Genomic DNA, 13,779 nt, shown 5'->3' on the forward strand with positions numbered 1-13,779 from the left:
GCCAGCCCTTCCCTCTCGCAGCCCTGCGTGATGGGGCGAGATCCACATCAACTCTTTCCTCTGCTGACGCCGACAGAACACCTCGAACGCGCTCAGAAACCACCGACTTTTTATAGCTTGTTCGCTAGAACGGTGAGAACAGCGCAGATCCTCACCTCAAGGCGGGTTTTCCAGCAGTAGGAAACAAAGAAAAAAGTGCCTCAAATCACCTTCAAATTCCCAGAGGTTTGTAAAACTAGATCCAAAGAGACAGGAATGAATCCTGTGAGTGACGTGACCTTCTGCTCGCAGTCTCTGCTGGAGCCTGGGCTCTCAGGCAGCTCGGGGGAAGGCTCGAGAGCCAGAAATGGCAAAAAGCCCTTGTGAGAGTGAGAACAAAAGCTGCTCGCGGTCCGTGAACGCAGGCAGTGACTGAAGCTTCTCCGCAGAAGGGGCCTGAATCCTCCCAGCACAACACACGTACAGACACATTTACAAGCCAAAAAGCTGTGCAAGGTGGAAAGACAAGAGTTTTGTTAGACGCTGATCCGGCTGGTAGCGGGAAGAGAAGAAACCTGGAGTTTATCATCACAGCAGAGAGCAACCACAGCAAAGGATGTATCCTGCCTGCAACCAAGAGCTTCCTTACAAACGGCTCTTTTCTCTCCGCACAAGGATCCCCATCGTCTCTTCCAACACAGGATTAATAACACATGCTGATGCAAATGCTGAGATGGATTTTAGCACAAGTTACAGCCTGCAGACTAGCACTGGAGAGGATTTTCCTGCACAGGACAGTCTATGGGGAATCTGGCTCCCTCGCCTGCAGCCCACACTTCCCAGGGGAGCTCAGATCTGCCAGAACACAGGTATCACAGAAAGAATAAGCCCAGGAGATCTCTGTGGGAGCAGCAATCACCTGGGATGAAACAAACGCGACTAGAAAGGGAACAGAAGGGTCCTGTGAGCGGAGCAGCAGCACCCACCCATCAGCACCAGCCATAAAAGATGCTAGAACAAGCCACAGCAACATTAGGAGAATCCCTCACCACTCCTTCCGACTGCACGGGGCAACCTGATACAAGAATGACACGTAACAGGGGTCACATCAGTGCCAGGGACACGTGGCACCTTCTGTGCCCATCACAGACAGGCGTCTGCAGGCTGTGTTTGGGTTTATTTCACAGTCAGTTTTCTTTTTTCTCCTTCCTTTACGTTTTCAAGCTCAGTTTAAAAGATCTGAGGTGTACCTTTCAGGTACAAAACCAGTTCTGAATGCACCAGCTCCTGCAGCTGACACTCATTTCCAGCTCTGTACACAGCTCCTGTAAGAAAGAATCATCATCTCCTCTAACGCTCAGGGAAACACCCAGACCTGGAGCCCCAGGGACAGCACACCCCCCAAGCTCCAGAAGCCATGGCAACGCTACACAGTCATTTTCAGCGGGAATCCTCCCCTCGCTGCCAAGCTGAGGGGATTTCTCAAAAGCAAACCACCCACTCCAATTCCTAAGCCAAGGATGCAGGTATGACACCGGCCTCTCTTGACGATGCTGCACCCAGAGAGAGGTTTCTGGAGAGGAGGATGTGCTTTGTCACTGCTGATGCGATTTATCACGAAGCAGCCAGCCAGTCGGCAGCGGGGGACCGCAGGAGGGTAAAGCAAGTCTCCCGGGAGGACAGACTGGCCTAGAGCACAGCAAGGGCTTTAATGATCCCTTCCATGAAGAAGAGCTCTCTCCACGGGAGACTGCTAATGGTCAGAGCAGAGGGCTCGGGTCCATCCGGACAATTAAATGTTCTTTGGATCCAGCTCTGACCTCGAGTCATTTTTGCTTCAGTTTTTCAATAAGAAAGCTCTATTTCCTCCTCTGCAGGATCCCTTCAGCTACACAAAGCTATGTTACAGACAGGTAACAAGGACTGCTAGGGAGCGGTGTGGGGTAGCAGGGAGGAAAGGGCAGTCATGGATATTTTAATGTGTACATTTGGGGTAAAAAGGCTTTATTAAAAGTGCATGCTTTCCTTCAGAGGTACTGAGAGCAAGGAATCCCCATCCCAGGCCTGGCTGGGGAGTGCAGCAGCCTTTGCAACCCCTAGCCCTGTCCATCACAAATCACCCGTCAAGTAGCCGGCGACTGAATGTTCTTCAGCATTTCATCAAAAGCCTCACGGGAAGGCGCTTCGGCGTTCTGGAAGGAGACCTTGATCCGGCTGTAGAGACTGAAGGACTTCAGCTCCAGCCAGATGAATCCAAAGCGATCGTCATCAAAGAGAACAAAAACACCTGGTGTTCGCTCGGGGCTGGTGAAGCCGTGGCCAGCAATAAGCCCCGTCCCATAAAAACTGCAAGGAGAGAAGAAGAGCAAAAAAAAAAAGATGTGAGAACAGCTGTAATTACCCAACATGTAATAAACTGAACAAACAAACAAAACTACGATCAAGCCATTGTCAAACACACTTGCAGGTGGTACCAAACAGGGAGTTTTTCAGTCTGTTCTTAGCACACAGGACCAAACATCGGTGACACCATGTTAAGAAAATAAACTCTTCAATGCTATTTGCAGGTTGCTGCTTTTGGCTATTCTAATTAGCACCTGCAGACCAAGGCTCAATTTTTTGGTAGTTCAGCCCAGTAATCCAGCTGAGATTCACTGCTGCAGCTCAAGGATCAACCCAGACCCAGACAATTGTCACAGAAAAGGAAAGGCATGTTGAGAGGGTGAGAGAGGCAAACCTTGTGACAAAACCGAGGGGAAGGGAGAGAGAGAAAAAATCTAAAAAAAGAAAAATCTAACTGGAGCTGGGGAGGAGTAAAGGTCAGTCTAACCTCCAAGCAAGCAGCAGGTGGAGCAGGGTTTTATTTGAACACAACTGGGTTGTGACAGCAGGGGCCTTCTGGGATTAACCGGCTATTGGTGGGTTTTTCCATGAGCACAGATGTTTGGCTGAAGGTCACCTGCCTACACTTCAGCTTCTGGGCTCTTTTTCCACACTTCATTTAGACTGCTGCTTCACTGACTCCAGGTTCCATTCAGCAAGGATCTCTGCATACTTGCACCTACTCCTTAGGGTGCTCAGCACCTTCCAGAGCTGGCCCCAAGGCACCAGAGGCCAGGGAGGGTGGGAGAGAGCACCGTGTTCCCCCGGCCAAGGAACACAAGTGACATGCAGAAAAATGAGAAGCGGCTTGAAGAGATCTCTAAAGACACGAACTGGGCAGCTCTGGGAAACAAAACACACAAAAAACCAGGGGGGGTGGATAAAGGAGAGGTGCTAGCTTCAGAAGTAACAGGATAAAATCTAGCAAGGAAGCAGAATGGCAGACGACAGTGCGGAGAAGGAGCAAACAGGAGCGCAGGAGACAGGGCAGCAGCAGCAGAAAATCTGAACAGAAGGGGATGGGAGATCAGCATGCAGGTAAAGGGCAAGCAAATACACAACATGCCTCAATGTCCCCCTCCATTTCAAAAAGTGACTGGCACGACTCAGCTATAAACCACTAGTCCCCGTTACCAAATTCGGCAGGTCCGGGGATAGTCTTCATTCCTCGATATGACTCCCATGGGCAGCACAAAGGGCTGGGAACCTGATGCCTTGTCCTGGGTTGTCCCTTCCGCCCCAGCTGCAGTCTCCTCCCCCTCGGCACCTTCTCCTCCCAGGGGCGGCTTCGCAGCAGGGTGGGAGGCAGCTTGCTGGGAGCGGTCCTCTGCCTCCTGCCGCTGTTCCTGCTCCTGCTCCTCCCGGCGCACCTGCTCCTGGACCTCCAGGACGATGCGAGAGAGCTCACCGAAATCGCGAAGGTTCTCAACGTCGGGTAGCTGCAGAGGATGTGCTAGGTCTATCTCCACAGTCTGCTGCCCAGCTGGGATGTTGGGATCTCCCTAGAGATGGGAAGCAACAGCATGGCTGCAGAGGCAAGGTGCTACAGACCTGTATCCTCCCCACATCCATCATCTGACTTCTGCACTGTTCACCCTATTCTACAGTCACCAAGTTGGCAACAAAAAAACACCCTCAGACCTTGTTCATTGTTCCCTGAGCTGTCTACGTCGCTTCTGCTTTCCCAATCCCAGAAGCAGAATTTTAAATCAAAAGCTGTGAGCCACGCTGTCCTTGCAAGGGCGAAAGAAAGTCAAAGTTGCAGCTGCATTTTGTCAGAATCCTGCCTGCAGAGAGGAAGGAGCTTGCTAGCCTGGCTTCAGTGAAGAGCTGCCAACATTTGGTACCTGGCTCCTAAGATACATGCAAGTAATCTCCAGTGACCTGCTACCAGCTGCTCAAAGAAAACAGCTGGAAGGGAGAGGAGAGGAAAGGGAGCCAGGTGGCATCATGAGAAGCTTTGCAGAGCAGGGTCTAGCTGCTCTGCACATTTTAATATTGACCCAATGCCACCAATCCCCACGAGGAACAGCGTTTGGGGTGGCAACAACTATCCCTCAGTCAGAGATCTCTTCTACAAGTCCACAGCATCAAGAAGAGAATGCCCTAACAAGCATCTGAGAGAAAGGAAAAATGCACTCACAGTGATTTTAGTCCCTTTTGCTTTCTTTCCATGAAAGCTCAACATGACAATCTCCAGCCCATGGCTCCCATACGTTCCCTTGAAGAGCCCTGGCTTTATAAGGTCGTCGGGGCTGCTAGGAGGGAGGTAGATGCGTCGGTATGTCAAGCAGTTGCTGTGTAAAAAACAGAAGGTCAGAGAGGTTAAGAGAATCCCTCGAAATCAGGAGCACGTTTGCAGTTGTCGAGAGAGGCAGGATCTGTGTTTCCAGCAATGCCAATGAGTTTAACAGATTTCACTTCAGACCTACGGAAGCACCCCTTCATTTCTCTCCACCAGCCCTTGGTAGCACACCAGGAGGCTCCTGCAGCAAGGGCACAGTAACCTCCCCACTCCCTGAGATTTCTGGAGAACCTCAGGGTGAAGCATATTTAAACATCTGCTACAGCAAGGTGGCTGCTGTTAGAAATTTGGAGTGATAGTTAAAAGAAATAACCCAGTTCTCAGGGACTGTGCGATTTCTGCCTAGTGCACTACAAAGCATATTGCTTACTAATACGAATAACAAGCAGATAGCTCCTTGGGATCATGAATATTTGCTCTGTCTTCAAATGTAACACAGTTAAATGACTCCAAACCATCTTTCTGTGCATAGTTCTTGTAAAAAAACTTGGAACCTTATTATTACTGCTGTCATTACATCTCATCTCTCTGTACAACTCTAAAAGGCTGTGCTTCACCGTATCTCTGCACAGAGCCTGCAGAGACAGGACATTCCTCTGGCTGTTAAAGCCCACTGCAAACACCCCATCTTTGGAACAAATGATTCAACGTGCTCCTGAAGTCGCAGCAGCCTCAATACCCAGAAAGAGCTGGTGCCCTTACTCGTATTGGCTGGTGTAGATGAACTTCATCAGGATGAGCTCTTGCATGTGTTCATGGAAGATGTCTTCCAGAGTCCGACCCCATTCTTCCCTTAGCCACGTCCGGAATTCCTGCAGCGCAAGGAGAAGAGAAAAGGGGGACAATAGAGGAGTTTAATTTGTGACAGTGACATACATACCCTAACACGACTGTGCCTCGTCAGAACGATGCACCAGCAGAGCCACAGAGAAGGCACACGCTCTGCCAAAGACAGAGGACCACGGCTGGATTTGGGAACAAACACATCTTTCCACAGAGCTGGCTTGGAAAAACGCTTAATAAGTCACGACAGTGGCAACTGCCCCATACTGGCCAGACTCCACACAATAAACACGCTTCCCTTCAAATACATCACAGGTAGAACCAATATGCCTCCTCAGAATAAAAGCGGAAGCATCATCTTCTACTGCAAAGTAGCTGATCTACTTCTTTACGTCCTGACGTACCTCACAGTAACTCATTTGTGTGCCCACAAGCTGACTCTGTGCCCTACCCTGACATGTTAAACATAAAAGAGGAAGCTTTTGAAGGCTTAGGAGGTTAAATCCTGCTGTTTTAACACTGACACATCTAAATCCAAAGGGTGCTTTGAAAACATCTCTTGAAGCACCTCTACACCAGCTCTGACAAGTTAATACTCTGCCCCGAGTTAGCACGATAGCAGCTTACACCAAGATCGCAGCCTACCCAGCGATATTCCAAACCTGCTTTATCTTGTAAAGCCAGATCCCCCAATTACCATAATGCCACGCACGCGTAACGCAGTGCTTTCCAAGTATTAAAGCATTTCTCATCTGCTACAGAACCAGGAAACACTTAACTAAACCTTTCCCCCATCTGGTTCCCATTAGCAGACAGACATTTGAAAGCACTTGTTAGAAGCAACCGAAGGATCAGATCTGCCACATTTAACCAGCTGGCAGCAAACTACCTGGAGCAGGTATAAGCGGAAGGTTTTCATCCTGGCATCTATACCTGCACCTTCAAACATGCCGTTTGAGTCGGGAATCTGCCTTGCTGGGTGTGGCTGACACAGACACGGGATAAACAACCAAATGAAGCTTTTAATCCCTCGACCAAGATGACAAGCAGGTATTCAAATGCAACTGGTACTCAATCTTAGGCCTGTGTCTGAAAGATCTTAATTATCCAGACAGCAACGCCACAGAGATCGTGTCTGGTGAGTGCTGCACAGTATATAATGCATGTTGCTGTCTTTCTTTGGACAGGCTGCTGTCGAACAGGAATGGTGTCACAGCACAGGGAAAAAATAACTCTTACCTCTTGCCTTCCCCCCGACATCCGATGGTGATCTGTCTGGTTGCATTTCGTGGAGAACTCATCCTTCTTTACAATCTGTAGTTACCATGGAGGAGAATTAACACCTGATTAGAGATGCCTATGATGATGTAACTAAGACTGCACAGAGCGAACGCTTTACACAACACACGTTACTGGATCTGCTACAACAGAGAAATCATTAAGTGACACAGAGTGATCAGCTACAGAATGGAGAAATAAAAGCAATAAAACCCCGACGCATTCTAATGAAAGATGCTAGTGCTAAGCTGCTTCTCTATTTGAGCTTCCTTCTTCAAAGAAACAGAAACAACCTCTCAGGAAGCCTGGTCACATCCACCAGCTGCACAAGGCCATTGTACGTATCCTCTCCCCCAGCCTGTTCACATACTGGTGCTCCCACCCTGTTCCAGCCCAACAGAAGAGAGTACAACAGCCTTGCTGTACTATCGCTGGTGAACAAATTCAGAGCAGGGAACAGCCCACACAACTTGTCAGACACATAATGAGCCTAAAGCTGGCATCCACATGTACAACAAGATGGTGAAAGCCACATCCCTTAAATAAAATTCTCACACAGTTTTTGGCTGAATCCCTTTCCAGAGCCAGCGTGCACGCAGGCACACACACGCTGCACCCCGGACGGATGCTGAACGTGCTGGAGGAGCTCACCTGGATGTGGCCGTTATGAGGACCCTTATGTCCATACATACACTCCACCGTCGCACTTTTCCTCTCCATGAGATGAATCCTGAAGAGAGGCTTGAATCTCATGGGATCATCAACGTGAGGGTCATGAGGTGGCAAGTACATCCACCCGATGATGAACAAACCGTCCACCTGCAGAAGGATGGGAGACAAAGCATCCGAGCTCAGCCTTGCGTGCTTTCTGTGGAGTTTGCAGCAAACAGCTCCAGGGCCTATTCCGCAACAGGGTGGGAGCTGCAGAACAGCTTGCTGCATTTCCAAACTGCTTTCCAGCAATTAAACCAGACCATATGCACTCACAGAACACCCCTGGTGAAGAGGGAGAGGGTTTTTTTTTTTTTTTACAAGGTTTTCTGCACCACTGCAAAACGATCAGGCCTTTATTACTGCAAACGACTTTGTGACGGATGCTTGGTGCGCAGGATCCAGAGGGAGAGACTCCACCGAAGAGACCACACAGCTAGTCAAACTCTAATTGGTTTGCGAGCTCATGCTGGCAGATACTCAAATAGAGGAATTCTGCTTCTCGTGATTATCCGTGCCTTTTGGACAGGGAATTATTTGGCTGTATTACTCCCAGACAGCAGAGAAAGCCACAGTCTCCTCTGCTGAGAGGCACAAGAGCCAGCCCTCTCCCTGCACGCCTAACAGAATCCTTCCCCTCAAGCCCTGCCATTCCAGAGAAAGGGTATTTTCTAAATAGAGAGATCTGAGACAAAAGCAGAGCAGCGCCACAGGGGCACACTTGTCTTTATAAGGTCACAATATCATGTCAGTATCGGTGCACTTGGATGCACTCTTATGTTCATGGAACGGAATCTTGCAAAACCCAAAGGCCTCGTGATTTGTTACGCTTCAGCCTGTCAGCGATTGAACCTTGGTGCAAAGAACAAGAGCTTCAGGCAAACTTCTGGCCCAGCTCAGGCCCATGCAGAGCCAAGCGCTGTTCACTAACTGCTCTCCCCAGCAGCACAAGAGCTGCCAGGCTCCACGGCTCTTGCACCAGTGCCCTACACCTGATGCGTTAGTCTTGGACACGGCCAGTGAACAGTGTGGCGAACTACAGGACAGAGAGGTGTGTGAACTCCAGTGCAAAATGCTTTGCAAAACATTCAGCTGCAGGCCAAGATAAAGCAGTAAGCGATGGGCCAGTGCTGAAACCTCTGCTGTACACGATGCACGAGGAATGGACTCCTGTGCCAGCCACGGGAATATCAGCATTAACTCTACATCCAGCCTTTCCCTGAAACATTGCTCATGCTTTCTGTGTGCTCCTGCAGCTGTCTGGAGTGCAGCTGAAAAACAAAAGGATGGAGAGAGGTGGTGATGGTGAAAAGATCCAAGAAGCAACCTCTGGGTCCCAGTCACTTGCTCAAGGGTTGACTGTTCAGACTTCTCAACAGCACAGAGAGGGCAACCAGGTGTAGTACACAAAAGATTCATCAGTCCTTGACACCGCAGTCCCCGGAATGAGGCACTCACTCACCACCACGTTCAGCAGTCCCCCGTAGGGCCCGATGTCCGGCTGCCATAACCCCAGGATGTGTCGGTATCGGTGCAGCACTAGGGAAGAGCCAGACACTGAATTGAGCACGTCAAACTAAGGAATTGGGATTTGAAGAAAGAAAATAAAACTGCTACCAGACTGCACCCAACACTGACCGATACCACCCACAACTGCCTTCCACAGGCGGGCAGTTCTGAACCAAGGCCTCCCACAAGTTCACACAGATTTCTGTTTTTCCCTGTAGCCCTGCTTCTGGCCTGGTGCAGGGGCAGGAATTAATTTCCAGGACTTTACACAACCAGATACCTCACCAGGATTACTCAGAAAACTTTTGCAACATGGTTCCGTTAAAGCAAATCACATGATATACCCAGAGCTAAAAACCAAATTATCTCCAGTTACCAAAAATGTGCTTGATGCCTCAGACTGCAAAGCGACAGAAAATAAAGACGGGCACAAAAGCAGTAAGGAACGGGGAAATTCAAATATTTTGAAAGAATTTCCCCACCTTGCACAGAGAAACTTGTCTCCAGAGTGAAGCATCCCTACAAACAGCCACTGGGAGAGCACGGGCAAAGCGCACAGAGCATGCCAGCTCAGATCTGGTGGTGTTACCAGTTCAGGAACAGCCTTAAAAAGTCTAAGTAAGCGGTTACATCTCAGCAGTGCCCAAAAGCTGCTTCCAAGTCCCTCTCAGAGCCTGCTGCAGCAGGTGAGGCTTCCCCACTTCTCACCTCGGAGCTTGGGACACTTTCAATCCCACCTAAACAAAAAAAATGCCTATTACAGAATAATCTTAAACCTCCTCTTGAGGAAAGCTTAGAGATGCTACTCGCCTCCAGTCCTTCCACGTTCAGCCATGAATTCTGTCCGTGAAATTTCCTGACACACGAAGGCATGACACACAACTGGGCATTTTGGGCAGGAAGAGGAGGATGGAGATGATCTCTAAGATGGCAAGAAGATATTACACTTGCCTTACAGTGATGTTCATGGCCAATTCATATGGCCATAGGACTGGCTTGAATAATGGGCTTTGCTGTGCATCAATTTATAGGAAGAATTGTGTTTGAGTGCAGCTGTGACAACAGCTTTGTTTCATTAACTACTTAAGATAGCAAGAACTGTAGGAGTGGTTTCATTACACCAAAGCAGAGAACTTCCACAGAGGTTTAGGTCAGTGGGGAGGGTTGTCCAGAGCTGCTGCCAGCTGGCCCAGAGGAGCTTTTTTCCTGTGCAGTAAACAATGAGAGATTGATGGCCTGCTTTCACCCAGTGAACCCAGCGCAGCGCAAACAGCACCAAGGCAAGCGAGCAAACTGCCTTCCCCGGCTTCTCGTCCCAGTGCAGTAATGACATATTAATACATGGTATGTGCACAAGCCACTCCACCCGCCACAGTCTGCCTTCTACCCTGCCTGGCATGGAGCTGTTAAAACACAGATTTTTTTTTTAAATTATTTTTAGGATAGAAAACTTGACACTAAGCTACCCAAGAGTGATGAGGATGTCTGTCCTTCTCCCCCAGCTCCTGTCGGAAGCACTCTCAGAGCTGTAGCTACAACCAACAGACTTTTCAACAGCGAGGAAAGTGTCTGCTTGCCAAGGCAAGCCCTTCCACTCCAAGACACAACCCATCGAGGGCAGTTTGTGTGCTCACATGGAGTAAACAGCCAGCTCCAGCTGCAGCTCGGTTCATGGCTGAGTCACTGCTTCACCATCTGCCCCGAGCATCCGAAAATCTGGGGCTGCAAAGGTGGGAGGCAGCCAAAAAACCCCATTCACCTCCAGAAGAATCCTACCCACTGGAGAGCAGCTTCTGTGCTCAGCTTATACCTCAACTGTGGGCAGTTCTTGTTTAATTTTTTAAGACCCCAGCTGGTTGGCATCACAGACGAGCTGATGGGAAAGAGGCTGCAATGCGAGCAGCGCTGCACCCGCACACCACTGCCCGCGGCAGGGACACCTGAACGGACAAGTCATCTACCTCCCTTGCTCAGGGTACTGGGGACTCCTCCTCCTCCTCCTCCTCCTGTTCTTTCAGGAAAGGACATTACTGGAGAAAATGCTGTCCCAAACAAGTCCCAAAGCAAACATACAGCTCCATTTTCAAGCCTGGGGTGTTTCTGGGCTCCAGCGAGCCAGCAGCTATATTCATTGCAGGAAAAACCTGATGGATTCCAGCTCTGGCTCTCCCTGGCAGGAGACAGGATGGATCTGACAGTTGTTTCCCCTCACTGCTCCTCGAAAGAAAACAGCACTTGGGTCTTTCTCCAAGGTTTTCCTCTGCAATACACACTGCCTATTTTTCTCAGTCCTGAAGAATTTCTGAGCCCACATCCTGCCAAATGGAGCAAAAATACATCCACTGGATGCTCCAGTACAACCCTCACCCAGCTCTGCAGATGGAAAGGCGGCTTGAATCCGTCTGAGGGTGGGCTAGGAAAAGCAGAGAATGCCCAAGCTCAGGAAGTGCCTGGGAAAGGTCTAACGCCTGTGCTTTTCTTCAGAGTTAGGCACAGGACAAGGAAGGGACACTGAGCAAACTCACAGTGATTCAAGCAAGCATCGCAGCACCGGCACACCGCAGACATGAACAAGTTACCACCCCAGAATGGGTTATTAAAACACGAGGAGAGCAGATGCTTCCAGACGTTACTGTTTTAATGAAATGTCATTGCATTACCTGGGTCCAGCTTGGAGAGCACAGGCAGAGAAATGTAAAAACCTAACGTGGGAGTTTGCAGTGAAATCTGCAGCCTTTAAAGCAGAGCTAGCTCACTTTGAGTGGAAAAGACCCAATCCACTACAACTCGCTCGGACTCTCAGGATACAGCAAGATATCTGTAAGCAACATGAGTTGGAACAACGCAAGCAGTTACTGCCCTCCAGCCGCTGATAACCGACCCGCTCGTGGAAAGAGCAAAGTGTCAGTTTAAAACCCTGGGGAAAGTGACCTGAGCTGACCTGGCTAACGCTGTGTGAATGTGAACTGGGGAGCACTCACATGGTAAATCCTGGCAAGAGAGTCTCAGTGCACAGGAGGGGGAAAAGGGTGATCACATCTTAACTCACACCAGCTTCTCCCCAAGTAATACAACACACCCTGAGAGAAAATAGGCATGAGACATCAGAGGTTTGGGGCTGCAGCTGAAGAATTAGCTGAGGGAACAGCACAAAAAGCCATTTCAGAGCCACCACAAATGGCACATTTGGAGCAAACACCCAGGTAGCAATCTACAAAGGAATCCCTCATCCTGCGGGGCAGCTTGGACGTGCCTCTCCCTCCCACCCAGCTCCAGAGCAAGGCTGGTGCTGACAGGCAGGACTGCCAAACCTAAAACTTCCTGACACTGCTGCTGCTTGTCCGTCACGGCTCACATTAACACCATCTTCTCTGCATGGCCCACACTCGCCTGCTTTCTTTCTGCTTTCTTCTTTAGCACAGGTAAGTCTGCAGCATCCACTCCACGCATCAGCGTGTGCGGTAAACTACATTCCCAAGCCCCAGTGAGTTTGTTAACTTGAGTCTGCAAAACCCCGCAGACCCAAAGGAGCATTAGAGACAGCTCCACACCCCCTCCAAATACCAAGCAGTACTGGCTTCCTTAATTGATGCAAACTAATCAGTGCTTCTCCCTAACTCCTGCCAAACACTGAGCGTTCAGCTCCAATGTTTTACTATTCTTCCCTCAACACAACATTAGGAGGGAAAGAACAATTTGCCCAGAGCAGCTTCGTGACTAAGGCAGGCAAATCACAACCTCTGAAACACCAGCAGAATGTGTCCTGGGGATGGAGACGGTGGTTAGAAGCAGTCACTGCGCAGGGAGGGAGTTAGTATGGGAACCCTCAGCATTTTCCACTGGGAAGGGCTGTGGAACTGAATGCAGCTCATCTGAATCAAGACAAAGCTTTTTGCCAGTCCAGAGCTTATTTAACCTTGCTTTTGGGAGCCCTCAGCAGGGTATCTGAATATCTCCTTCTAAGATGGGAGCAATCCATGAAGAGCAGAGTGAGTCCTCCCCTACTGTGAACAGAGATCCTCTTTTTTGTGCCCAGTCAGGACAATTTTTGAACCCAAAGCATTTCAAAAGGAAACCAATTCCCTGCCTGTCCTACTCGCATCATCACTCTGAAGGGTCAGAACACTCCGCTAACGTGCAACAGAATGAACCAGCACCCTCCATACGGTCCCAAGGTCCAGCCCAAAATAATTTGCTTAAAGCCATGTCACACTCCATGCAGCATCTCGTGTGTGCTTAGTGCGGGAAGCATCAACCAGCAGGAGGTACGTACGGCAGGTGTAAACATCTCTGTACTCCATGTGCTCGTAGTCGGGAAGGATTTTCATAAAACGCCCTGACTTCACTCGTGGGTTTATACCTGAACAGACACAGCAGGGTAAGTACCAGCGAACTCTGCTCCACCGTAACCAGCACATAACAGCCCGATGCATCTGCACCAACCACGCAGGAACGTCAAACTCGCTTTTGACTTTACTTCCAGTTGTGGTGCATCCTTTTTTCCATCAGTCTCAGGCATACTCAGTTAGCAGGATTACTCACACAGAACTTGGTGCCATCAAGATTCCCACAGATAATGTTTACAAATGGCATCCAGTGAATTCAGAGTGGAATCAGGGTCCCCCCCAAACCCCATAGTGTGACTGTAACCAGCACTTAAGCTCAGCTCCCCATTTCCCACACTGATTCTCACATTCAGTGCACAGAAAAGTGCATGTTGAGTCCTCCCAGTAGCCCCAAATTAACTCTTCTGCAATTAAAGGAGTTTATGGGACAGTAGAGAAAACGAGATGACACCACCAGGAAACTGCTCCACCAAGTGTCTGCAACAG

The 13,779-nt window shown here is 49.4% G+C and overlaps 1 protein-coding gene across 2 annotated transcripts in view; it reads right to left on the reverse strand.

Moving 5' to 3' along the window:
* Positions 1–1,969: 1,969 nt before the first annotated feature.
* FBXO31 (F-box protein 31) overlaps positions 1,970–13,779 on the reverse strand; it is a 13,832-nt gene continuing 2,022 nt past the window's right edge. The window contains exons 2-9 of one of the 2 annotated variants that reach the window (XM_010086730.1): positions 13,221–13,307; positions 8,901–8,977; positions 7,379–7,546; positions 6,689–6,763; positions 5,369–5,478; positions 4,505–4,658; positions 3,496–3,863; positions 1,970–2,325 (exon numbers count right to left, since the gene is read on the reverse strand). In XM_010086730.1, coding sequence (XP_010085032.1) covers positions 2,103–2,325; positions 3,496–3,863; positions 4,505–4,658; positions 5,369–5,478; positions 6,689–6,763; positions 7,379–7,546; positions 8,901–8,977; positions 13,221–13,275 — 1,230 coding nt within the window. In that variant the 5' untranslated portion in view covers positions 13,276–13,307 and the 3' untranslated portion in view covers positions 1,970–2,102. The remainder of the gene's footprint in view (positions 2,326–3,495; positions 3,864–4,504; positions 4,659–5,368; positions 5,479–6,688; positions 6,764–7,378; positions 7,547–8,900; positions 8,978–13,220; positions 13,308–13,779) is intronic. The other variant, XM_010086731.1, reaches the window with a different exon arrangement.

Source organism: Pterocles gutturalis, unplaced genomic scaffold (genome assembly GCF_000699245.1).
Source record: "Pterocles gutturalis isolate BGI_N339 unplaced genomic scaffold, ASM69924v1 scaffold18746, whole genome shotgun sequence".
NCBI lineage: Eukaryota > Metazoa > Chordata > Aves > Pterocliformes > Pteroclidae > Pterocles > Pterocles gutturalis.